The sequence below is a fragment of the Bison bison genome, unplaced genomic scaffold (genome assembly GCF_000754665.1).
Source record: "Bison bison bison isolate TAMUID 2011002044 unplaced genomic scaffold, Bison_UMD1.0 scf7180017864461, whole genome shotgun sequence".
Lineage (NCBI taxonomy): Eukaryota > Metazoa > Chordata > Mammalia > Artiodactyla > Bovidae > Bison > Bison bison.
In genome coordinates, this window is record NW_011495023.1 from 173,621 (window position 1) to 199,675 (window position 26,055).

Genomic DNA, 26,055 nt, shown 5'->3' on the forward strand with positions numbered 1-26,055 from the left:
AACCACCTTAGCTGTTACCAGGAAAAGTTGTCAAAAAGGAAAAATAAAATTCAGGTACTTTAATGGTTTTTCCAAAGTTCGCTTTCAATACCAAATCTTAATTAACTGACATTTTAAAAAGTATTTCCACTCAAAATTTTAGTCTAATACGTCAACATTAAGAACAGATTTATTTAAGTTATTCAATCTTCTTGACTGTTAATGTCTCAGACATAGCATAAGGACTAGCATAAGGAATTCACCTTCTGACTCCCATCTCACCTCTCTGAGAATATTTATAAATGTAAATACATTATAAATTATAATATTTAAATATTTTGAATAGTCAGAAATTTTATATATTTTTAAACTCACAAAAAAACAAAATATAAATGTTTAAACATTTTACAGGTATGTTTTCAAAGTGGTGAAAAGCATACACATCTGTTATTAGCAGAAGTTATGCATGGAATTTGAATATATCACTTTGAAAACTTACCAATTAAAAAAATGTTATTTTTACCTCTTCTTGCCCAAATTGCTCCATGGAATCACAGTAAACTTCACTGTCTGAATCACTTGTCAAATGCTGAATTCCTGAAATATCTTCAACATGATCACTGTTTACATCTAAATATAAACAAATGTCCAGGTAGAATAGTTATTCTCTAATTGAATAAAAATGCATTTCATTTTCAAAACTTATTGGCTCTATATTATTTTCATATGGGGATAGAAATATGAAAGTTGATTTATTTTAACTTACCAAAAATTTAAATTCAATCTAATTTTATGTAAAAAGATTACAAAGTATTTTATCATGGAATTTTACAAAGACACTGTCCAGATCAAGCTCATAAAAACCTAGTAACACGTAAGAAAAAAACTGACTACCTGCCAGGGCCCTAAATCTGGGATGCAACCATGCATATTTGGTTGTTATATTAAGAAATGGTATTTCTTGGTTTCTTGAGTGAACTGCAGCAATGTCAATAATTCACTGTATACATGCCGCTGCTGCTGCTGCTGCTAAGTCGCTTCAGTTGTGTCCAACTCTGTGCGACCCCATGGACTGCAGCCCACCAGGCTCCCCCGTCCCTGGGATTCTCAAGGCAAGAATACCGGAGTGGGTTGCCATTTCCTTCTCCAATGCATGAAAGTGAAAAGTGAAAGTGAGGTCGCTCAGTCGTGTCCGACTTAGCGACCCCATGGCCGGCAGCCTACCAGGCTCCTCCGTCCATGGGGTTTTCCAGGCAAGAGTACTGGAGTGGGTTGCCATTGCCTTCTCCGACTGTATACATACTATATGCTCATCCCTAGAGCCCTAACTTATGAAAAGACTGTAACTTACCTTGCCGACTTGAGAACAAAAGTGTCATAAAATTAGAGTATGAGTTAAAAGAAACATCAGTAATAAAAGCAAAAATTTCCAAGATTTTAGTTTAAAATGCCATATAAAAACACAATAAAAAATGTCTCAAGAAAAATATAAGCCCCAGCCCTAATTCAGTCTTTCAAAGAGATAACCCTTATAACAGTAATAAACCCTAAGATGTTATTCATAAGAGGTTTTTTAAAATTCTCAGCTACTCCTAAATATCTTAAAATTACTAAGAGTATTTTATTCATAAGCAAGAAGCCAGAGAAACAAATTTTGATGGGGACAGTACCTTGGTGAACGAAGACAACAGTTTTTCCAGTTTGCTCCAAGTTTTCGTCTACAGATTTTACTTCCTCAGTGCATCGGCCATTCAGGGAAGGACTGGTATGAATGCTATTCTGTACGCCCTGCACAAAGCTGTCTTTATCATAGCCATTAGTGACAATGATTTCCAAATTCTTATGGTCTGCAGATTTCTTCATCATTTTCTTATCTGTCATGTAAAAAGGGAGAGATTCATAAAAGTTAACTGTAGGAAAACTTCTATACACTATGTTCTAATATTGGGTAGTCATTCCCCTAGCCTAAGATAATCCTTTGGAAGGGCTTCCTACTTGGATCAGGGAGATAGGGTGCTCTTTGAAAATGGGTTAATTATATGCTGAGAGCTCACCCAAACTGTTGGTTTCAAAACTGCTTCAGTTGCATGTGAATCTTCTCAAATCCCTTTCAAGAGTTACTCTCAAGGTTCTTTCACTCTCTCAGGCACAGGCAAATTGCTTTGAAACACGGTCAAACTAAGAGGTCTACATAGCCAATAAAAAGAGCCTTCAAAGAAGGTATTATTTGTCAGACTTTATTGGAAAGTGAAGGCAAAACTAAGCTGTATGGTTTGTTTTAGTGTCTTTCTGCCCCCCCTTTCTAAAACAATATCCTGAAGAATCACTGGTACTCTTCCTCACAAGGCCCCCCCAGTGCAATACCCCAGGATTCCAACATTCCCTGTTCATCAGAATCTCTGCCTGTATCCTATTCTCTGGAACCCATGCTATTCTTGACAAGATATTGAGGGTTTAACTTGTCTTCACTCCTTGGTAACAATATGCATATTTATAAATGGAATACATTTCTAATGCAGCATTTCAGGCACTACATTTACAAGAGTGACCTATCCTTAGCCTTCAATTAACATCAGCCCACCTATGCTTAAGGCTGGCTGTCCCTGAACTTGTTGTGAACTTTCTGTGAAGCCTCTTGGTCCACAACAAACCTGGTTAGAGGTCAAGAGTCCAGACCCTCCACGTGCCCTGATCACAGACAATGCCAAGTTAGTCCACACCTCTCCACAGCCTTTCATCTTAGTTAATGCAAAGTGATCAGCCCATCGCCCAAAGATTACCGCTATCACGTGGTTCTGGTCTTTTCGGGTCTTCTTGGGCTGCTTCTTCCTCAGATTCAGCTCCACTATCACTGCTTTCAGCTTTACCATTAACAGTTTTGGCATTTGGAGTAGAAGCTAGAACATTACCAAGATCTAAAATACAAAATGACCGTTTCAACTTTATGCTGTAACACATAATCATGTTGTAATTTACAAATAATACCTTGTGTAATTCACAAATAATAAAATAATCTTGAAGTAAAAAGTTAGAATGTTAATATATAATTAACAGTATTATTTTCAACTATATATGTGTACATTACATATACACTGTACATATATATATGTACAATATATATACATTATATTAATTCCTCCAGTTATCTGTTCACAACAAAATGATAACACTATCTTAAATTCTTTCTAAACAAGGCAGAGGATAAATTATTTTAACACTGATCAAAATGTAAAGGTAAGAGATGAATGATCTTTATAAACAGTAAACAAAAAGACAGTTATTACATACATTAGAACGCTGAAAACAAACACCTTTGGCCCTAAAAGCACTCATGAATATTATGGTTGGACTGCATTAAAAAGTTTTTTTATCCTTTTATTACCTTTAGGGCTTCAGGTGTACAAATTACATTACTATGTGTTTACACAGTAAATGGAAAGTTAATCTTTTTTTTTTTAAGCATGAGTTTAAAAAAAGAAAAAGGATTAGTTAATGTGATCAATCACCTAAAAGGGACAAATTGTCCTATTACCCAAAGTCATACCTTGAGAGTAAATACATAAAAGGTTCTCAAACATTATCATGGATAGGAATCACCTGAGATCTAGTTAAAATGCAGGTTCTGAATTGGTAAATCTGGGGTAATCTAAGATTCTAGATTTCCATAAAGCTCCTATGTGATGCCAATGCTGATGGTTACTGGACCACATTCTCAGACACTGGGGATTATATTTCTATAACTCTGAGATATTGAAGACATCCTCAGTGGCTCTTGGCCAAAAACAGTAGTCTTCCTCCACAAACATCTGGGCTTTATTTTCAATTATACAGGTCCCTTCTGGATGCTTCCATGCATCTCAAATAACCTATCAAATCTCCACTCATCTAATCAGTAGCAGTAACAAGTAAAACTTCAACTCTATAGTCAACACTGAGCTCTATTCCCTCTCAGAGAATCATGATGATAACACATCTTTTGAATCTCCCTTACTCTGCCCCTGACAACCAGAAAAAATAAATAAATAAAAACTGACAATAAGTAAAATACAGAAACACCCACCACTCACAGGCACCTTCAACAAAGAAAGCAACAGGGAACCGCCTAATCCCTCTCATCAAATGGATGTTTGTTAGAGAAACACCAGACAGCAACAAAAGCAGCCCCGTATCACCTGTGATGAGAGCTGCAGAAAGCATGAACAATTATTAATAAGAGCTACTCAACATCCAAAAATCAACATAGTACACCGTGCTGCTGCCGCTGCCAAGTCGCTTCAGTCGTGTCCGACTCTGTGCGACCCCATAGACGGCAGCCCACCAGGCTCCCCTGTCCCTGGGATTCTCCAGGCAAGAACACTGGAGTGGGTTGCCATTTCCTTCTCCAATGCATGCAAGTGAAAAGTGAAAGTGAAGTTACTCAGTCGTGTCCGACTCCTAGCGACCCCATGGACTGCAGCCTGCCAGGCTCCTCCGTCCATGGGATTTGCCAGGCAAGAGTATTGGACTGGGGTGCCATTGCCTGCTCCCGTAGTAGCCGACTAAAGGACAGAACCCACGTGATTATCACAATGGATGCAGAAAAGGCACTTGACAAAACCCAACACTCAACAATATAATACTGAAGACATTGAGAATATAAGAGAAATTTCTCAATCTGATCAAGGGCATTTATGAAAACTTACAACTAGAATCATACTCTATGTTGAAAGACTGAATGCTTTGTTCCTAAAACAAGGAACAAGACAAAGATGTACTATAAGTTCTACCTGGGGCTATCAGGCAAGAAAAACAAACAAAAGGCATCCAGATTGGAAAGGAAGAAGTAAAATGGCCTCTGTTTGCAAATGACATACTCTCAAACACAGAAAATGCTAAGTAATCTACCAAAAAATCTATTAGAAATAATAAATGGTTCAGTAAGGTTGTAAGATACAAGATCAATACACAAAAATCAATGTATTTCTACAAACTACCAATAAATAATCCAAAAATGAAATTAAAAGTCAATTTACAATAGCTGCAAAAAGAATAAAATAACTAGCCACACATTTGACCAAAGATAGTGTAAGAACTATACACTGCAAATGATAGTACATTGTTGAAAGAAATTAAAGAAGATCTAAAGAAATGGATTGGAAGGTAATATTGTTGAGCTGACCATACTCCCCTAAATGATCTATAATTCATTATAATCCCTAACAAAATCCCTAACAAAAACAGCTAGGCAGTTTTCTAAAAATTGACAAGCTAATTCTGAAATGCATAGGGAAATGCAAGGAATCAAGAACCGGCAAAATTATTTTGAAAAAAGAACAAAGTTGGAAAGCTCTTTCCTGATTTCAAAACTTAATATGTATGTTCTGAAAAAGCCCATGTGACATAGATAATCTGTTCTACTTGACCTACTTTTAATAAGAACAAAAAGAACTACTTAATAAGATTCTTTAAAAAAAAAAAAACATAAAAAATTCAAAGATTACAAACTGTCTTGCAATTTGGCAATATCTTACAAAAGTGGACACCCATCAAACACTCATAATTTGTGATTTAGCAATTATATTTCTAATATAATTTATTACTTATATAGTTTCACCTATGTAAAATGACATTTGTACATGGTTACTTTCACCAGCAAGCTTTGAAGATCAGAAAAGAAAACAATCTAAATTCCTTTAGAGTGGCACAGGTTAAATAAATTATGGTGTAGGTCCACATCCCTCACAATCCTTGGATCTAGATATGATTTGAAATCCAGAGTTTTCTAACTTTGCAATGGTCATATACTGTATATAATGTATATTATACAATACCTTCAAGAGAGTCTAAGGCAGCTCTCACAAAAAAATTTTAAAAAATAATATTTTTACAGCAAAACATGAAAGTGAAGTCACTCAGTCGTGTCCGACTCTTTGCAACCCCATGGACTGTAGCCTACCAGGCTCCACCATCCATGGGATTTTCCAGGCAAGAATACTGGAGTGGGTTGCCATTTCCTTCTCCAAGAGATATTCCCAACCCAGGGATTGAACTCGGGTCTCCCACACGGTAGGCATTGTAGACAGACGCTTTACCGTCTGAGCCAAAAACATAGTAATAGGCAAAATCAGAATAAAAACTTAAAATAGCCTCATGTCATTTCAGATCAAGGTTTGCTCCTCCTATACATATTAGGACAAGTTTTTCTGCCAAATGGGTTAACAAAAAAGCTTTATCAAGCCTTTCGAAATTTTTAATTATAGCTAAGGGATTATGGATCTGAGACGTCATTATCTGAAACTTCATTATTTCTTTCAACATTTGCCTCTGGCTGTAGGCTGGACACAGCCAAAGCAGGTCCAGAGTTATTCCCTTCTGCATCCTACCAACACACTTCAGAGAAAGAAAACATTGATAGTCTTTTCTGACTTGAGTAAGTATGAAATACAAAGAAGGTAACTTGTTAATGCTTGACCCCTCGAGTAGACAAATCAGATACAGAGGGTGTGGTACTGAGTCATACACAGTAAAAATTACCATCAGTTATGATGGTAGACACGATCTGCAGGCCTCATGACAGGACAGAAAGATTATCATTTCCATCAATTAGTAAAAGATGGAATGGGATGCCAGGGAAAAAGAAAGTAAGGATGGCCAAGCTGATTTTTATTTAAAACATATATGACTGTCATTTAAAATGACTCTTACTGGCTCATTTCACTCTGCTTTCTAAAACAATTTGAAGAGCAAATGTTGACAGTTAATACCAGCAAATCTGCAGAATATTCAGCTCCTTCTAGTACATAAAAGATAAGCCTTTCAATTCTTTACTGAGAACATGAAAACAGAATTCTAAAAAAAAAATGACAAGTGAGGTGAATTCACTGACGTCTTGTTTTAAATGCTCTAAAACTCTAGCTACGCTAAAGTTAAACCATACTATAAACATAATCACTTAAAATTAGCTAGCAAGTCATTTCAGCCCTAGCACTGCTAATACAATTCATAAAGCAAACAGAAAATATAAAAAATGAATCATAAAATCAAAACCATGAATTCTGTTACAATTCTGTATACAAATGACCATCTGTCATATTTTAATAACTCAGGGTTAAAAATTAGGGTTTATAATATTTTGGAACTTGGTACAATGCATTTGCTTAGGAAAAAAACTCTTGAGTGAAAAGCTCGTTAAGTTATACAAATTTGTGCAGAATTCTTCTGACATGTAAATTTTGAACAAAAGTTTCACATGGAAAAAAAAAAAAGTTTCACATGGATTTCATTTATTCCTACCTTCTAAGCATTTAGAGATTTTCTCCAGTCGGACTGGCATGTGAAAGTGAAAAAAAAATTAGACATATAAATATTAATACACACATAATATATCAATCGCTGAATGAAAACCTAGGTAAAAGAGCCCAACCTGAGGTTAAATCAGAACTTCTGCCACTTTTTTTGTCTTCTACAATTTCATAAAATGGACCAATGACATGTAGCAATTCTTCAACTTTTTCAGTCATCGGCATAGTTTCGAGAATCTGTAATGAAACGAAACAAATCTTGTGAAAACCAACTACTAATGTGATCCATGCTAGGACCAAATAATATATTTATAATTTACTTACTGATAAACTTTGAGAAGAAATTTACAGACTCCTCAAAGTATCTATGTTAATTACACATATTAACGTATATACTACCCTAAAAAAATTTCAGGCTACGATTTAAAAGCGTTCTCATTTTGAAAACTACTTTACATAAACCGTGTAAAATTTTACATGATAACCTATATATTGTGCATTAAACACTAAAGGCACTAATGTAAAATAAAATAAAAAACTGTGGGACTAAAGTGAAATTCTTGTGTCCAGTATTTAAAAAGGTACTTAAGGAAGGCAGGAAATGGTAACCACTTTCAGACACCTTCATAACTATGGGCCAATTTAGAATCGTCAGAGTTAAAAGGCAAGGTAAATTAAATGAAAAAGCATTCAAATAAATAGTCATAAGCTGGTGACTGACAAATTATTTCTATATGTGGAATTTTTTAAATTTATTTTTAATTGGAGGATAATTGCTTTACAATATTCTGTTGGTTTCTGCCTTACATCAACATGAATCAGCCATAGATATACATATGTCCCCTTTCTCTTAAATCTCCCTCCCACCTCCTACCTATATATGGAATATTTTACAGATATTAAAAAGTCTAAGATTAGTTCTGTGTGTGCTGATTGGGAAAATACCTATAATTTTTTTTTACAGGCAGAAAGCTAGCTGCTGCACAGTATGTTTAATATGGTACCACTATCGGTTTCCTTTCCACTTTTAAGTAACAGGATATATATGTGTACATATATATATATATATATATCTTTTCTGTATCAATCTACAAAACATAATTAAAATTACCACTCAAGAATTAAAATGGAGGGAATGAGGAAAGATCATAACAAAATTTTAAGGAAAAAAAGAAAAGAATGGTATCAAGCCAAAGCTGTAGATTATCTTTCTCTCTGCTTTTGAAAGGCTCCTTTGTTGTTCTACTGATACAGTTAACAACCAAAAGAACTAAGCTCTGACCTCTGTTACAGATAAACAAAGTCCACCAAATAAAACTGAAAATGTAACAAAGTCCACAACTCTGAGCAGTGTAGAAGAGATTACACCAAAGCAAATCAGTCTGAATCTACCAAATAAAGACTACTACTAAGAGATTAATACTGTCGAAGCACCGGCAAAAACTATTCCTTTTTACAGATTTTCTTTATGTTCCAAGGTTATTTTACATTCTCAGACAAATCTAGATTTCACAACTTCTGATCTATCACAACATACAAATATTCCTTTATAAAAAGGCATTAAGATCTTTAAAATGACAATTAAAATGATTTCATCAAATTGCTTCTGGAAGAGCTAATTAATAAAGAATGCCCTCCTTACTAGTTACCAGACAAACTAAAAGCATCCTTATCTTATTCTCCTTCTGAAGAATTTTTGCATTCACATAAAAAATCTTGTTAGTAAGAAATCTACTGATAGGAACATCTCAATTAATGAGTCAACACTTGTATGAGAACACTGTTGGGCAGTTTTATTACCTATTTCTCATTAAAAGTTTCAAAGCAGAAAAAATATTTTAAAGACAGTCCAGGTAAGTCCCAGACTCCTGAGAAAGGGAAATCAATATTTTAAAAGGTTCCTATTCATATACTTTCTGCAAAAGTCAACTATAGAGAAAGACAGGAAAGATGAAAAAAGAAAACAAAATACCATGTCACGATGTGATGTACCTTCAAGAAAAAACTGCACCTTAAGATGAATTTTGATACAGATAAAGCCTTGATAAACTCAATAATCTCAGAGAAGACAATGGCACCCCACACCAGTACTCTTGCCTGGAAAACCCCATGGATGGAGGAGCCTGGTGGGCTGCAGTCCATGGGGTTGCTAGGAGTCAGACAGGACTGAGTGACTTCACTTTCACTTTTCACTTTCAAGCATTGGAGAAGGAAATGGCAACCCACTCCAGTGTTCTTGCCTGGAAAATCCCAGGGACGGGAGAGCCTGTTGGGCTGCCGTCTATGGGGTCGCAGAGAGTCGGACACGACTGAAGTGACTTAGCAGCAGCAAAGTCAATAATCTAGATTCTATATTCTAATGTAATACAGTCTCCTTGTTTCTTAAAACAAAGCAGTTAATTAGACTGATATAAAAATTAAGGCGGCTCTGAAAAGTTTTATTTTCTATTATGAATTACTTTCCCTACCTTTTTCATTTCTTCAACATAAGCAATCATGGCTTCCTCTTTGGTCATATCACCCAAAGAACTCCACGCATCCCTAGAAATGAAGATACCCAAATAACAACAGAAAGACACCTGATTTCAATTGCTTAGAATACAATTTACAGTTACTGCTATAGGGTCATTAATTTAAAATAGGCTTTACTTAAAGCTATTAATACAAACATTAACATGTTTCCAAAGGATCTCTTTAAATGCACCAAACTTGAAGAAAAATATCACTGAGCAAAATGGAAAATTGAGTAGTATCTAAAACTTTATTAATAAGTATAAAATATATATAAATATATATATCATAGATTACAGAGACCACATTATACAGACTACAGGCCACAGACACTATACACTGTTGATGATTATTTGCTAAAAACTCTTTAAAGTCTTTATCATTATAAAGAACACTGACAAAAATGAACATTTTTAGAAAATTTTACAAGCATTGTCACAGTCAGGTTTCAAATGAACAGAAGTTTTGGTTAATTTAAATAAGAGTCTAACTTAGACACTTGAAAAATGGAAACGTTTTCTTCTAAAAAAAAATGAAAATGTGAGAGACAAGAAAAATTTAGTCTTAGATGATGAGAAGAGCCTTTGAAATTTTTGCCTAAAATGAAAACCTCTCTTTTTAGAAGTATTTTCCAGAAGCAGTTTAACTCCACCAAAGGTCAATTCTGAGGAAAATCATTAATGAATAAATTTTCCTCAAACGGTTTAAAAACCATATTGCTGTTACCTTTAAGCTAGTATCTTAGGACTTTTCAAAAAGATCTTAGAGGAAAGTACAGAACTAAGAAATCCTCAAAGGAGTTTAAGGACTTTCAGTACAGGGTGAACTTAGCCATCAAAACATATGGCTCTTAAGACTTACTCTGCCAGTTAGCAATACTCTATTCCTGACTTACATGATGTATGGTCATGATATTCTGTTTAAGAACGTCAAATGTTGGTCTGTTGGAAACATGGCAGAGGTATTTTGTGATTCTGTTAAATATATTAAAAATCAAATTTCTATTCAAGTACGGTGGGACAGGAGTGATAGCTGAGATAAAAAGTAAGCCAGAACCTGAGTCATGCTCCTAGTTACTTATTATCTTAAAGGCTTGAAGCAAACCATGTCACCTGACAAGCCAAAGTCAGCCTTTTTCTTGGTAGGTAAAAGCAGCAGGAGAGTTTGTTTTTTTTAAATGCAGTTTGTGAGACAGTCTTGGCATAATAAAAAAAAAAAATTCCGTAAAGAAAAAGACTAACTGAAAATGCTTTTTATCTTTGCTACACCCACCTCTTGTGGTTTTATTGTTTTTCTCTCTTCCCCAAGACCTTCCTATTTGTGTGAAATTGTGTTGGAGCACATGGAAGATAAAAATGGATCCAACACTTGGAAAACTTTATGCACAGAATAATACATAACCACATAAATAACAGTCATATGACAATTATGTTATTAAACTTAAAAATTCTTTCATAGCTTTCTTCATAAAATTACCATTTGTATCTTCCAACAGGATCCCAGAAGCCAGGCTTTGACAGTTTACAAGGTCCTTCAGTTGCCTGCTTATAGAAGCTATAGAACTTGAGCATCATTTCATTTGTTGGCTGGAATGAACCTGTTGAAAACATACATTAAGTAAGATCACTTGGAGAATACAATTGATCATTTAATGCAATAAATTAGCTAAGCTATACTAATAGTGATTTTTTAATACTTCATTAATAGTCCAAACTATTCCTATTTTACAGCAACAAAAGTTATGGCTCAGTTTCTTTATTCCTTTGATTTAAAAATAAAATTCCCTGGCTACCCAGTAGTTAGAATGCAATTCAGGGGACACAGGTTTGATCCCTGTTTGGGGAATTAAGATCCCACATAACACATAGCATGGGCCAAATCAAAAAACTCTGAGATTTTACACTTTCATAACATTGTCCAGCAATTCAATAAATAAAAGAATAAAGGAACAAATATGCTATAAGTGTAACGAAAATAATTGGTAAATGTCACTTAAAAAAACAAAATATAGAAAAACTGTATCATGCAACTATAATTAAGGTATTTTTATCCAAAAATTGTGACAAATCACACTGACTAGAATAAATGAAAAAGTGAAATATATACTCTGCTAACTCAAATTGCAACAGCAAGAAATTCAACTTCTTTTGATTTCCGATTTCTCGATGGATTACAAAGTTGGGCTACAGCCAACCAGCATGTACTATGGTAGAAAAAGAATTAATCCAATATGAAATACGTTTCTCATTTCCTACCTCCATAGTTTTTAGACACATCAGTTTTTTAAGGATCAGACTTCATACATGTTTCTAGCATATCAGGAAACATTTTTATATTTAAAAATTTCAAATTGTTTGAATTAATGCTGTAAGTTGCAATACTATTTAACAACAGAGAAAAACTAGAATATAAATGTTTTATAATAACAAGCTAAATAATTTTGATACACATATATGACAGGATTATTTATAACTACTGCCCTTAAAAATGTTGCTGTCTTTTGTGTACTAATATGGAATTACGTTCAGGCCATAAATGGAAAGGTTATAGACAATTTTATTGTCTCATTCCATCTTCAAAAAATAAATACATATGCAAATGTATTAGTTGTACATGTGTGTGTAAGATCCAGCTTGTATTCATGCATGTGTGATCTAGATATATACATAACAAATTATTCTTACTGAATATCTCTGGGACTTAGAAATGGGGAATGAGGCAACTTTCACTTGCACTATTTTTATATTACAAAGTACGTGTTATTTTGTAATAAAATTTAAAATACAGAAAATAAAGACAAGTAGAAATCATTTAAAAATTTACTGTAGAAAAATATTAAAAATAGCATGAAAAATGCTTCATGATCTACTATGAAATGAGAACAAAACAGCAGTTTAAAACAGCATAACCAGCACAATCCATTTCTGCAAAATAAATACCTACATACTTAAAAAGCAGAGTAGAAGGAAACACATCAAAATGTTAAAAGAGGATATAGCTAGATCATAGGCATATAGATTACTTCTAGTTTCTTTTTGCTCATTTTTATTTTTTCAAAATTTACATTTAGTGTATATTACTTTTATTCCAAAATTTATAATAAAATTAAAACTGTAAAAATATTTTTAAAACTTCATAGATTGCATAATAAGCTGATAACATGTAGTTATCGAAAGCTAACAGTTTATACACATTGTAATTGAATTGTAATTTAAAATTACAAAACAGACAAGCTGAGAGCTGATGGTTCAGATTTGGCCAGGAATACATAATTAATTCCAAAATTACAATAATCACTAAGTACACACAACATGCTCATTTAAGAATATCCATTAGATAGAGTGCTTCAGTGATACAGTTTTTACACAGCAGAGGGGGAAAAATGGAGAAACTATAGTTTAAAATGGTTACCTATTTCACTAACACAAACCCAAATATAAAACACCAAAAACTTCATCTCATAATATCTTTAGTAAGTCAATCAACTGAGATTTAAAAGTTTATTGGTTAAGGTGACTAACATATACATTAGGTTACAACAAAAACGAATAACATATACTGAATGTATCCTGTGTATAAGACACTGGATAAAGTATAATCTCTGTCCTCAAGGTGTTCATGCATAATATATTTGATATATATGTGTTTAAAATACTATATAAGAAAACTAATTTCTAAAGGCCAAAAGTATACCAAACAAGATGCTACAGGATTCTTCATAACTTTATACCATAATAAAGATTAAGCAACAAGAAACAAAAAACTGTAAGTTTATTTGCAAAATAATCCAGGACAGATGACATAACTTAAAAGTTTTACTATAAAAATAATTAGTGATTCATTATAACAACAGTTCTGTTTCAATTATTATCAATTTCATTTCAGGGAATAATAGTACAGTACTGAACATTGCCTAACTCTGTTGCCATTTGGCAGAGGTTCTTGACTTTGCAATATCTTCTTAAACGTTATAAAATACAAACTGTATACTTACATGGATTTCCTAATAAGCAATACATGATCCTAGTAAAGATAGCAAACTATCACCAAGTCTATCCTATCAAATCTCAAGAAGTATAAAAACACGTGTTTTAGAAATAAAGATGACGGTACCATTTAAACAAAACTCTTAGCATCATGTCTTCCTATAAACTCTCTCAATCAGACGTTTTAAAAATCAATACCTAAGTTCCTGTTATTTCTTTACATTTTGTTCATTCACTCTTCTCTTTCAATCCCTCATGTGTCCTCCGATATGATGTTTGCAGATTACGAAAGCAAACTTATTTTATGTATAATTGCTTTCAAAACCTTTTTATCTGCACTTAATGAATGTTTGTTAACAGTACTGAACTTAGCCCAATGATTTACTGAACTTAGCCCAATGGATTACTTAGCCCAATGATCATGAAAATAGTGACCATGACATTAAATACTGTAGTAATGCAGTAGTGTTGTATTCAGTTAGTTTTACACTCTGGCACAATGATAACACTTAAAAGCATCATTTTAAAAATATAAGTTTACTGTGAAAGATAATTCATATAATGCAGAAAGGTAAGTGAAAAGTCAAAGTCCCCCTCTTCAAGCCTTTCCACAGGGGGAAAAAAAAAAAATCTGAATAATGGCCTTAAACTTCCCAACATTTGTCAAAGACATACAATTACAAGTTCAAAAAGCTCTGCAAAATCCTGAACAGCATAAACAGGAAGAAAACCATACCAAGACAGGTCATAATCAAACCACATAGAGAAAAATCTTGACAAAAAGTCAGAAAAATGACAGGCCAAATATCAAAGAACAACTCCAATGACTTTTCAGCTAAGTGGCCAGACTCCAAATGAGTGCAAAAGAGAGAACACTAGGACAACGAAAACAGTTTTTTTTTTTAAAGCAGTAAATATTTACCCACTTTTTAAATAAGAGAAATCGTTTTACATGCGAATACAGTGGTTCTTTTCCTTTCTTTTCCTTCATATGAAAAGTTTTCAGAAAGTAGACTTTATGAGTATGCGACCCCGGGCATCTCTATCCTAGATTTTATTTTACCATACCCAAACCGCAGTCATTAAGTGACAAGATTTTTCAACAATACCAACTACTTAAGATCTGGATACTGTATCTGTTTCAGGCTTGAAAGATCAGCAGGCAGTTAATTCACATCTGATACCTCCCTTCAACTGCATGCAGAAATCAAGGAAGAAAGTAAGTAGGTTAAATAAGCAAGACCAGAAGCAGAAAGAAGGTTCAAGGAGGTGAGATTCAGAAAACTGGGGCCTCGGGCCTCTGCAGGAGGCTTCTTCAGCGGGGCCCAAGTGGACGTACCATTTTTCGGCAAGCTCTGTATCACCTTCACAGCCGCCTCAAACCGGGTTTCGTGAACGGATCTCGTGTCCGCCATCTCCAGCCGCCAGCGCCGGCCGCGGTCCCAAGGTCTGTCGCCTGGAATCAGGCAGCAGCAGCAGCACCAGCTTTCCCAGGAGCCTGCATGAAACTGAAACATGGAGCGCAGCCGCGGATCAACATTCCCGAAGGGAGGAGGACTCCAAAGCGCAGCTGGTCAGCTCCCCGTGGCCCTGCCCTCTCCAGGCCACACCGTCCGAGATGGCCCGGCTCCTTCCTCCTCCCCGGGGCGTGACCTACGCTGGGGAGGCCGGGCCCCCCGGACGGAAAAATAACTCACCGAGAGGAAGAGCATATCTAGCAGAAGGCGGAGGGGCCCAGGGCACCGGTGGTCGCGGTGCAGCCGTCCCACCCACAGGACCCTGGCGGAGCAGCCACACCCCCCATCTCGGCGAGGTCCGTCTGTCCGTCCGCGACCTCCAAGCAGCCCCGCCCCAGAGCTTTGGGGGTGGGGGCCCCACTCTCTGCTGCCGCCGCGCAGTAAACTCCACCCACCAGCCCGGCGGCTGCGGCGGTGACGCGCGCTGTTTGCCCCTCCCCGGAGGAGTTGGGCCGGAGAAGGCAGAAAAGGAGAGCAGGGAAACTGGATCGCTGGAGGGCCCTGGGATCGCTGTTTGAACATGCCTGAGCGAAGTGTCCTTGCCAGCGCGACCGCCACGGGGTGCAGCGCGCGGGGTGGGGGGTTGGAGGGGGGTGCGCTGCGGGACAAAAAAAAAAAAAATGACTGTGGTCCCCAGCGTCTTAGGTTAAGGTTTGGAGAAAGGTGATGGGGCTTAAGCAAAGTGCTTTAGATCCAGAGAGGCTTGGTGCGAACCTTAAGTTCTGCCATTTAAAGTTCTGTGACCGACCTAGGGGCAAGTCACTTCGCCTCTCCCGATGGCACTCTTCCTAACACCGGTAGAGGAAAGGATTTAGGGATGTTGGGTGGAGGTGCTTAATAGTGCTTGGCTCGCAGGCCTTCGACAGCTTTAGCCGCCCCGATACAAGGACATCTGAGCAACAACCAAAGGAGAGGGGGAGGTCGCCCGCTACTTAGACGGGGCGGGGGGAGGAAGAACACCTTCCCCGGCATCACCCCCCCGACTTCGAGCCCCAAGGAGCCGGGCACGGTGCCGCTCCAGCCCGCGCTAACGGGAGACAAGGCGTGGGTCAGGGGCGAACAAGGACAGGCGCGGCAGCCCTAGAAAGGGGTAGACCCCGGGCCTTCGCCTTCCTAGCGCATCGAACCGTATCGTCAGGCACCTAGGAAGCGGTCCCAGGCCCACAGTGGAGGCGCTGCTTTGGGTTTTGGGGAATGGAGCCCGGCGGCCCGGAAACCCCAAAGTCGCCAAGGTCCCTCTGTCAGTTCGGGATGGGTTAGGAGGGTGACTATTCCAAATCTACTCTTCCCCTGGAGCCGCAGTGCCAGCCTTTACCTTGATTCTGCGGGGGCAAGGCCTGTCCGTTAAGGTCCCCGATGCCCGCCCCTCGCCGTCCCCCACCCCCGCGGGCTTGTGGGAAATGTAGTCCCCTCTCCCGGCGCTTCCGGACACCTCCCTCCCCCCGGCGGGAGTTCTCCCACCGGTTCCGGTTCGGTTTCTCGGTCCTGTAGACCCTGAAGCCGTTGGGCCGGAAATCCCGCCTTCCTATGTTCCTTCCAGAAACACTACATCCGCTTCCATCCGAAGGGAATCGACCCTCTGTGGTGTCTTTCGGAGGAATCCCGGTGGGACTGGACTTGATTCGAAGAACTGGGGTCTCATTACTTGCTCCTGATATTTACTAATTGAAGGCGGGAGGAGAAGGAGATGGCAGAGGGTGAGATGGCTGGATGGCATCACCGACTAGATGGACATGAGTCTGAGCAAGCTCGGGGAGTTTGGTGATGGACAGGGAGGCCTGGCGTTCTGCAGTCCATGGGGTCGCAAAGAGTCGGACACGACTGAGCGACTGAACTGAACTAATGTTTAGTAAACGTTGAGGTCGTTGCTGTTATGTTACCGTCTAGGTAATAAAGACTGCGGCTTACTGAGAGTCTGATAATACTTGCCAAGCGTATAACATATTCCAGAAACTCTGTAGAGTGTTAACCAATGAGGAAATTGAAACATATTAAAGGATTTGTCCAAGAACAAGTAGCCAGTGAGTACAGGAGACTGTAGGGAAGGCTTCCCAGGTGGCTCGGTGGTAAATAATCGGCTTGCCAGTGCAGGAGACATGGATTCGATCCCTGGGTGGGGAACATCCCCTAGAGAAAGGAATAACAACTAACTCCAGTATTCCTGCCTGGGAAATCCCATGGACAGAGGAGCCTAGCGGGCACAGTCCATGGGGTTGCAAAAGAGTCGGACACCACTTAATGACAACAGGAGCGAAGCCAGGAGTCAGTCAATCCCAAAAACTCTTGCTTTACATCTTAAAACTTTTTCTACAACACTAAAGTGTAATAGGCTAACAATTTTTCTAACTTATTCAAACAAGGAAAATTTTCTGTGTTTAACATCTACTGCTTCCTCTACTCTTTGCTTGCTCTTTTATTTTATAGCCTTTCCACTTTCAATCAGTTGTGCATACTTGGGAAAGGACGTGGGTATTTATTTCACATCTAAGACTTCATTTTGGCAACTGTTCATTAAGGTTTCTATAATAAGCTGTAAGGTTTATGTAATAAGTTGGTCATTAGGTACTGATGAGTAAGAATTTTTCTGCCAGTCACTTGTATATCCATTTTCTGGTACTATGGATTTTCAATCATGGAGAATAGCGTAGAGAAAAGAAATTGAGGTTATTCAGTTAAAGGTGTTTAAAAAGTAGCTCATTTATGTAGCTGTTCTGGTTTAGATTTGGTACTTCCTACCGAAATGTAATGATGAGTGTGATAAATTAAATCAGTTCCTAAAGCACCTTCTAGTTATATATCTACCCATGTGTACTTAGTCAATTCAGTCATGTTGAACTCTGAACCCCTACGGACTGTAGCCAGCCAGGCTCCTCTGTCCGTGGGATACTCCAGGCAAGAATACTGAAGTGGGTTGCCATGCCGTCCTCCAGGGGATCTTACCAACCCAGGGATCAAACCAGTGGCACATCTCCTGCATTGCAGGCGGATTCTTTACCACTGAGCCAACGTGGAACCCCTATAGAATCCTGTAATTCTACCTAAAATGTATTTCATGGAACACTAATGCCTTTTAGTACTTTCAGTATAGTGACTAATATGAAGCATTCTTTTTTTTGAGATATACTGATGTACAACAATCTATTAGGTGTACAGCATAATGATTTTATATTTGTATATGTTATAAAATGATTACTGCAGTAAATAAAGCATTCTAGATCATGTCTTTCTACTGATATTTAATTAATATTTAATTAAGACTGGGCCCACTTCTTATACATGACCATAAGTAAGGTAAAATAGTACATTTAAGGGTTTTAAGAAACATAAAGGAGTAAATATTAAAATAAGTTAAAAGGATTCTTCTAGATGCTCCTTCCTTTACAATTTTAGGGAACCCCCTGGTGGCTCAGATGGTAAAGAATCGGCTAGCCTGCAATGCAAGAGACCCAGGTTCAATTCCTGGGTCAGAAAGACCCCTCCTGAAGAAGAGAATGGCAACCCACGCCAGTGTTCTTCCCTGGAGAATTCCATGGACAGAGGAGCATGCAGGCTACAGTCCATGGGGTCGCCAAGAGGTGGCTAACACTTAACTTGCAAATATTTTTAAAGTCCTTACTGTCATGTAATGTAATTGACACTGAAGTTACAGAGCATTTTTAAGGTACTCAGTCTAATGTGGTAAACAGATATGTCAATTATACTCAGTAAAACTGAAAGAAAAAAAACCTAAAACAGTACAATGTATATGATCAGCAGCAAGTTTGTTCATATAATGGGACCATAGATATGAGTGAAGGTGAGTCACAGCACTGGAAAGCGATGATTGGAAAGGTGAAAGCGATGATTGAGGCCAACTTGAAGGTCACATCTGCCATGCAAAGGAGTTTGTACTTTGTTTTGAACCCACAAAGACCATTTTTGTATCAGTTGCAGTTTGATTCCACAGTTTCCCTGGTGGCTCAGACAGTAAAGAATCCACCTGCAATGTGGGAAGTGAAGAGGAACTAAAAAGCCTCTTGATGAAAGTGAAAGAGGAGAGTGAAAAAGTTGGCTTAAAGCTCAACATTCAGAGAACGAAGATAATGGCATCTGGTCCCGTCACTTAATGGGAGATAGATGGGGAAACAATGGAAACAGTGTCAGACTTTATTTTGGGGGGGGCTCCAAAATCACTGCAGATGGTGACTACAGCCATGAAAGTAAAAGATGCTTACTCCTTGGAAGGAAAGTTATGACCAACCTAGAGAGCATATTCAAAAGCAGAGACATTACTTTGCCAACAAAAGACCATCTAGTCAAGGCTATGGTTTTTCCTGTGGTCATGTATGGATGTGAGAGTTGGACTGTGAAGAAAGCTGAGCGCCGAAGAATTGATGCTTTTGAACTGTGGTGTTGGAGAAGACTCTTGAGAGTCCCTTGGACTGCAAGGAGATCCAACCAGTCCATTCTGAAGGAGATCAGCCCTGGGATTTCTTTGGAAGGAATGGTGCTCAAGCTGAAACTCCAGTACTTTGGCCACCTCGTGGGAAGAGTTGACTCATTGGAAAAGACCCTGATGCTGGGAGGGATTGGGGGCAGGAGGAGAAGGGGACGACAGAGGATGAGATGGCTGGATGGCATCACCGACTCGATGGACGTGAGTTTGAGTGAACTCCGGAGTAGGTGATGTACAGGGAGGCCTGGAGTGCTGGGATTCATGGAGTCGCAAAGAGTCGGACACGACTGAGCAACTGAACTGAACTGAACTGGGTTCAATCCCGGGGTTGGGAATACCCCTGGAGAAGGAAATGTCTACCTACTCCAGTATTCTCACCTGGAGAATTCCACGGACAGAGGAGCCTGACAGGCTACAGTCCATGGGGTTCCAAAGAGTCAGACATGACTGAGCGACTTTCACAGTTTGATTACAAAAGCAAAACTACTATGAATTGGGGAGGGAGGAGGGAGGAGGGTTCAGGATGGGGAACACATGTATACCTGTGGCGGATTCATTTCAATATTTGGCAAAACCAATACAATATTGTAAAGTTTAAAAATAAAATAAAATTTAAAAAAAATCTACTATGATTGATACAGTGTAAGAGATTAATTGCGGGGATTAGAGTTTCCATGACTGTGGGAGGCCTCTGGAACACTTCGCCTGTTACTGGACCTGATGCTAAAATGGTTCTAGATCAGCATATCTTGTAGTCAGGAACTGATGTGAAAGAAGAACAAGCTGAAACCCCCTAAGCACAAACTGGAACCCATCAGGACAAACTGAATCCAACATTACCTCTCACTGCTTCTAAACTCAGTGACGTGCACAACCTTCAGAACAAAATGGTACCAGTCTCCATGGAGATGAACTCACCCCTGACCTAAGACTCAGAGCGGTTGTGTGTCAGGCTGCTACTCCAGCCTGGTGTCTTTCAGAACTGCTTCACTTCTACCTACCAAACATCACATAAATTCATCTGGGAGACACAGTTCTAGCCTCTCTAAGAGTAATGGCCCAAGACAAATTCACCACAATTATTATTCTTGGAGTGGCCAGATTCTACTCCAGAAATACATAGAAAGATAAACATTAAAAACTTTAACATAAATCAAAAGAGAAAATGAAAAGACAAAAATCCAATCTTGACTATTATTCGGAAGTACTGTTATGGACTGAATGTGTCCCCCAACTTCATACGTTGAAGCCCTAACCCCTAGCGTGACTGAATCTGGAGAAAGGACCTATGATAAAGGTTAAATGAGGTCATGGGGCAGAGCCCTAATCCAATAGGTTGGTGCCATTGTAAGAAGAGGAGGAGACAGCAGCCCTCTATCTCTCCCATAAGCTAGCATCTTGATCTTGAGCTTCTCCAAGAACTGTAAGAAATAAATTTCTGTTGTTTAAGCCACCCAGTCTGTGGTATTTGTTCATTATGGCAGACTAAGTGAACAAAGACACCAGGAATACTTCTGAAAGACAGCCAAAGAGGAAGAAGAAATGAGGCATAAATGTAAGAGACAAAATTATTTTTGGATAATAGAATTGTCGATCTAAAAAAATGATATTGAATAAGCTAAAATGCTATTAAAATTGAGTTCAGGAAGATGAACAATTTGGGATAAATATACAAAATCTATAGCTTTCTAATGTTGGAATGCAAAAATTAAGCCCACATAGAGACTTAAATATAAAAAGCAAAACTACAGATTCTTAGAGGATAAGGCAGTCTTAGCTAATACAACAAGAAAGAAAAGTATAAATAAGATACAATGATCAGGAAAGAAAAAGTAAATATTTCATTATTTTCAGATGAGATATTTGTCCACATAGAAAATTTAGGGCAATTATTACAGTGAAGAAAGTGTCCAGCAAGCTTGTTGAACATAAAGTCAATCAATAATGATCCCTTGAGCCAACAATAATCAATTAGAAAGTGTAATAGAAAAATACTGATAATAGCAATAAAATTCAAAATACTCTGAACAAAGAAAAATATGTAATACCTTTATGGAGAAAAATTATAAAATTTATCAATGGGCATGAAAGACCTGAATAAATTGACGCATGATGGTTCTACCCAAAGCTACAAAGATGAAAACTATTCTCAAATTAATGCATAAATAACAATGTAAAGTCAGTTATAATCCTCATAGGACTCTGTGGAACTTTATAACCTGACTCTTAAAAGCCCTACAAGAAGATCTAGAACAGGCAAGATGATTCCAGAAAGAATACGATGGAAGGTTATATTAATCAGAGTGGGCTATCTGCTACAATCAACTCCTGCAGTATCTCAGAGGCCTAACACAGTGAAGTTTATCTCTCACTCAGGTAGGGTGGACTCTGCTCCATTTAATCATCCAGGAAGGTAGGATTATCAGCCTCCATCATCCCAAAGACCTCTGAGTCCCCCACTGGATCTGCTGCCTCTAGCCAGAAGACACTAAGAAAGAAGACACAGTCTCAGGGGAGACCTTTAAGCGCCAGCTCTAGAAATGGTGAATATCACCTTACAGCTCTGAAAGTGGCAAATATGGGTCCCACTCCATACAATACTAAACATTTTTAGTCTACTTAAATTTCTCCCTAAAAGAATACTGGGCTTACTGAACAAATAGCCATCTCTACCACAAAATATTGGCACTGGCGAATAGCATACTTAAGAATAATTAGTAATTAATGACTGTGATATTGACTGAGGAAAGCTAGATTAATAGGACAGAATAGAGAAGCCAGAGATAGACAGGAATTAAAAACTAGTGGAGAAAGAATGAACTATTAAGTAGCAATGGAACAATCCCACATGGAAAACAAAAAAATTAAAATCCTTACTTCAGAAATGGGCTTCCCTGGTGGCTCAGACAGTAAAGCGTCTGTCTGCAATGCTGGAGACCAGGGTTTGATCCCTGGGTCGGGAAGATCCCCTGGAGAAGGCAATGGCAACCCACTCCAGTACTCTTGCCTGGAAAATCCCATGGGCAGAGGAGACTGGTAGGCTGCAGTCCATGGGGTCGCAAAGAGTCAGACACGACTGAGTGACTTTACTTTACTTCAGAAACACCCATAATAAATTCCACACAGATTAAGGATCTAATGTGTAAAATGTATCTTTAAAGTCCTTAGAAGAGAAATAAAACAGCTGCTGTGTCTCACAACCCCAGAGGGTACCATTCATGTTGTAATTAACTGATATTGGCTGATGCCCCATAAAGTCATGCAGCACAGTGGTCTTGCTTATGATTAAGTGTTAAGGAAAAGTTTACATAACGAGCCCTCAAAATAGAATTGTAAAAAGAAAATATGGGGACTTCCCTGGTGGCTCAATGGTTAAGACTCCATGCTCCCAATACAAAGGGTGCACGTTCGATCACTGGTAAGGGCACTAGAATCCCACATGCTGGGTCGAACAGTCAAAAATAAATAATTTTTTTTAAAAGAGAAAACATGGATACTTATCTTAGGCTCTCATTAACTAACTACCATAGACTGAGTGACTTAAACAGCAGACATGTATTTCTCACAATTTTGAAGGCTGAGAAATCCAAAATCAGTGTACCAGCAGCCTGGGGCTCTTGGTGAGAGCCCCTTTTCCCTGGCTTGCAGGTGACTACTCTTTTGCTGTCCTTTCCTCAATGTGATGCACGTTCATAGAGAAGTCTCCTTCCCTTCATCTTCTTATAAGGGTACTAATCCCATCATGAGAGTCCCAAGTTCATGAACTAATCTAAACCTAATTACGTCTCAAAGTCCGCACCTCCAGAACCATCACTTTGGGGGATTAGAGTTTCAGGTTTCAGCAATGAAAGAACAATGGACCATATTAGACTCTGAAGCCTAAGAATTTAATGTGAAGTGGAAAAAAATCAATTTGAAGAATATATAAAATACAAAAACAATTGTGAATTATTTATACAAGCTTAATATGTAAAATTAATTTTCAATAAAAAGATAAACATGAAATTCATGTTAGTGATTGCCTGGATGGGTGGAGGGACTGGATATGGTGCACAAAAGGTCTACATTCTTATCTGAATATTTTATTTCCCTTTACAAAACAAATACTACTATGAAAAGTGTAAAAAAAATAAAAATAAAAATAAAAAAAAGAAAAGTGTAATAATTTTTAATTTTACAGAATTTTACCCAGTTGCCCCACATTGCTTATTGAATAATTCATCTCTTTTCCCTTTCTATTTGAAATAACCCCCTTTAAGATACTAGTTCCCACAACTCAGCAGCAGCAAAAAGAAACATTTAAAAAGAAACAAAGGAGTTGAAGAGACATTTATCCAAAGAAGATAGGCAAGCGGCCAATGAGCACTTGAAACGATGTTCAACATCACTAATCAATAAGGGAATGCAAATCAAGATCACAATGAGATACCACTTGACATCTATTAGAATGGCTATTATCAAAAAACAGAAGATAGCAATTTTGGGAGGATGTTGAGAAGTTGGAACCATTGTGCATTGCTGATAGAAATGTAAAATAGTGCACCAGCTCTGGAAAACAGTATGGCAGTTCCTCAAGGAATTAAATATAGAATTGTCAGGGACTTCTCTGGTGGTCTGTGGTTCAATGCTGCACATTCATTGCTAAGGTCCAAGTTCAGTCCCTGGGCAGGGAACTAACACCCTGAAAGACGTGTGTGTGTTTAGTCGCTCAGTTATGTCTGACTTTGCGACCCTTCAAACTGTAGTCCACCAGGTTCCTCTGTCCACAGGATTTTTCAGGCAAGAATACTGGAGTGGGTTGCCATTTCCTCCTCCAAGAGATCTTCCCGACCCAGGGATCAAACCAGCATCTCCTGTGTCTTCTGCATTGTAGGTAGATCCTTTACCCACTGAGCCATCTGGGAAGCCCAGAAACTGAGACCAAATCTCTCTCTCTTTATATTAGAACACACATATATATTAGAATTATCATATGACCTAGCATTTCACTTCTGGGCATCTATTCAAAAGTATCAAAAGCAGAAACTCAGACATGTATTTGTTCAATCTTGTTTGTAACAAAACTAGTGACAATAACCGAAAGGTGGATCCAAGTGTCCCTGAACAGATAAGTGGACAAATAATATGTGGAATATACATACAGTGGAATATGATAAATAAAGGAAATTCTGATGCATGCTACATGGATAAACGTTGAATATGTTGTTGTAAATGAAAATGTCCAGTCACAGAAGGAAAAATATACATCCATGAGGTACAACAGTCAAATTAGTTTAGACAGAAAGTAGACTGCTGGTTGCCTGGGGCTGGGTGGAGAGGTGAATGGGAAGCTATTATTTAATGGGAACAAAATTTCACTTTGAAAGAATGAAATAGTTCTGGAGATGCACGAAGGTGATGGTTGTACATTAGCATTGTGAATATACTTAACAGTACTAAACTACACTTAAATTGGTAAATTTTGTGTTACTTATATATTTTGTCACAATAAAAACTCAACTTTATAAGTTATACGCCCTTGGAAATTCTGAAAACAGTGGAAAAATGGAGAAATATTACTTCACAGAAATGAATTTTGCAAGGCAAATCTTTTTTTTTTTTAATTTAAGCCTTTGTATTTATTTCAGCAAAGCCAAATCCAGTAAACTGTTTTCATCCAGGATTAATCAGAACTAAAAGGTTGGACTGTTTTTCTCTCCATAAGAGGCCAGTGTGTTTTAGATGAGTAAGTGGATCCCCTGGAGGAGGAAATGGCAACGCACTCCAGTCTTCTTGCCAAGATAATCCTGTGGACAGAGCAGTCTGGTGAGACTGTAGAGTGCATGCTTAGTCACAAAAAGAGCTGGACATGACTGAGCATGCACCCATATGCATACAGAAGCAAACAGAGCAACCAACAAGCAAATACAAAGTTTCATTATATTTGAGGGCTTCTTTCTGGACTTCCTATTCTTTTTGTCTCTTCATGTGCCATTACCAAGCCATTTAAATAACAATAGCATCTAAATACAGAGAAGGCAATGGCACCCCACTCCAGTACTCTTGCCTGGAAGATCCCATGGACTGAGGAGCCTGGTGGGCTGCAGTCCATGGGGTCGATAAGAGTCAGACATGACTGAATGACTTCACTTTCACTTTTCATTTTCATGCATTGGAGAAAGAAATGGCAACCCACTCCAGTGTTCTTGCCTGGAGAGTCCCAGAGATGGGGGAGCCTGGTGGGCTGCCGTCTATGGGGTCGCACAGAGTCGGACACGACTGAAGCAACTTAGTAGCAGTAGCAGCAGCAGCATCTAAATATGTTTTAATAATATATAGTGCTAAAAAAATAATAATATATAGTGTTA

At 38.0% G+C, this 26,055-nt stretch overlaps 1 protein-coding gene across 4 annotated transcripts in view; it reads right to left on the reverse strand.

Moving 5' to 3' along the window:
- Window positions 1–16,646, reverse strand: part of ACBD5 (acyl-CoA binding domain containing 5) — a 31,539-nt gene extending 14,893 nt beyond the window's left edge. Inside the window, exons 1-9 of one of the 4 annotated variants that reach the window (XM_010859829.1) lie at window positions 16,589–16,646; window positions 15,096–15,264; window positions 11,247–11,367; window positions 9,728–9,800; window positions 7,382–7,496; window positions 7,252–7,284; window positions 2,760–2,894; window positions 1,650–1,853; window positions 503–609 (exon numbers count right to left, since the gene is read on the reverse strand). In XM_010859829.1, the coding sequence (XP_010858131.1) occupies window positions 503–609; window positions 1,650–1,853; window positions 2,760–2,894; window positions 7,252–7,284; window positions 7,382–7,496; window positions 9,728–9,800; window positions 11,247–11,367; window positions 15,096–15,171 (864 nt within the window). In that variant the 5' untranslated portion in view covers window positions 15,172–15,264; window positions 16,589–16,646. Of the gene's footprint in view, window positions 1–502; window positions 610–1,649; window positions 1,854–2,759; window positions 2,895–7,251; window positions 7,285–7,381; window positions 7,497–9,727; window positions 9,801–11,246; window positions 11,368–15,095; window positions 15,405–15,453; window positions 15,665–16,588 lie in introns of those variants that run through there. The other 3 variants (XM_010859826.1, XM_010859828.1, XM_010859827.1) reach the window with 3 other exon arrangements.
- Window positions 16,647–26,055: the final 9,409 nt, after the last annotated feature.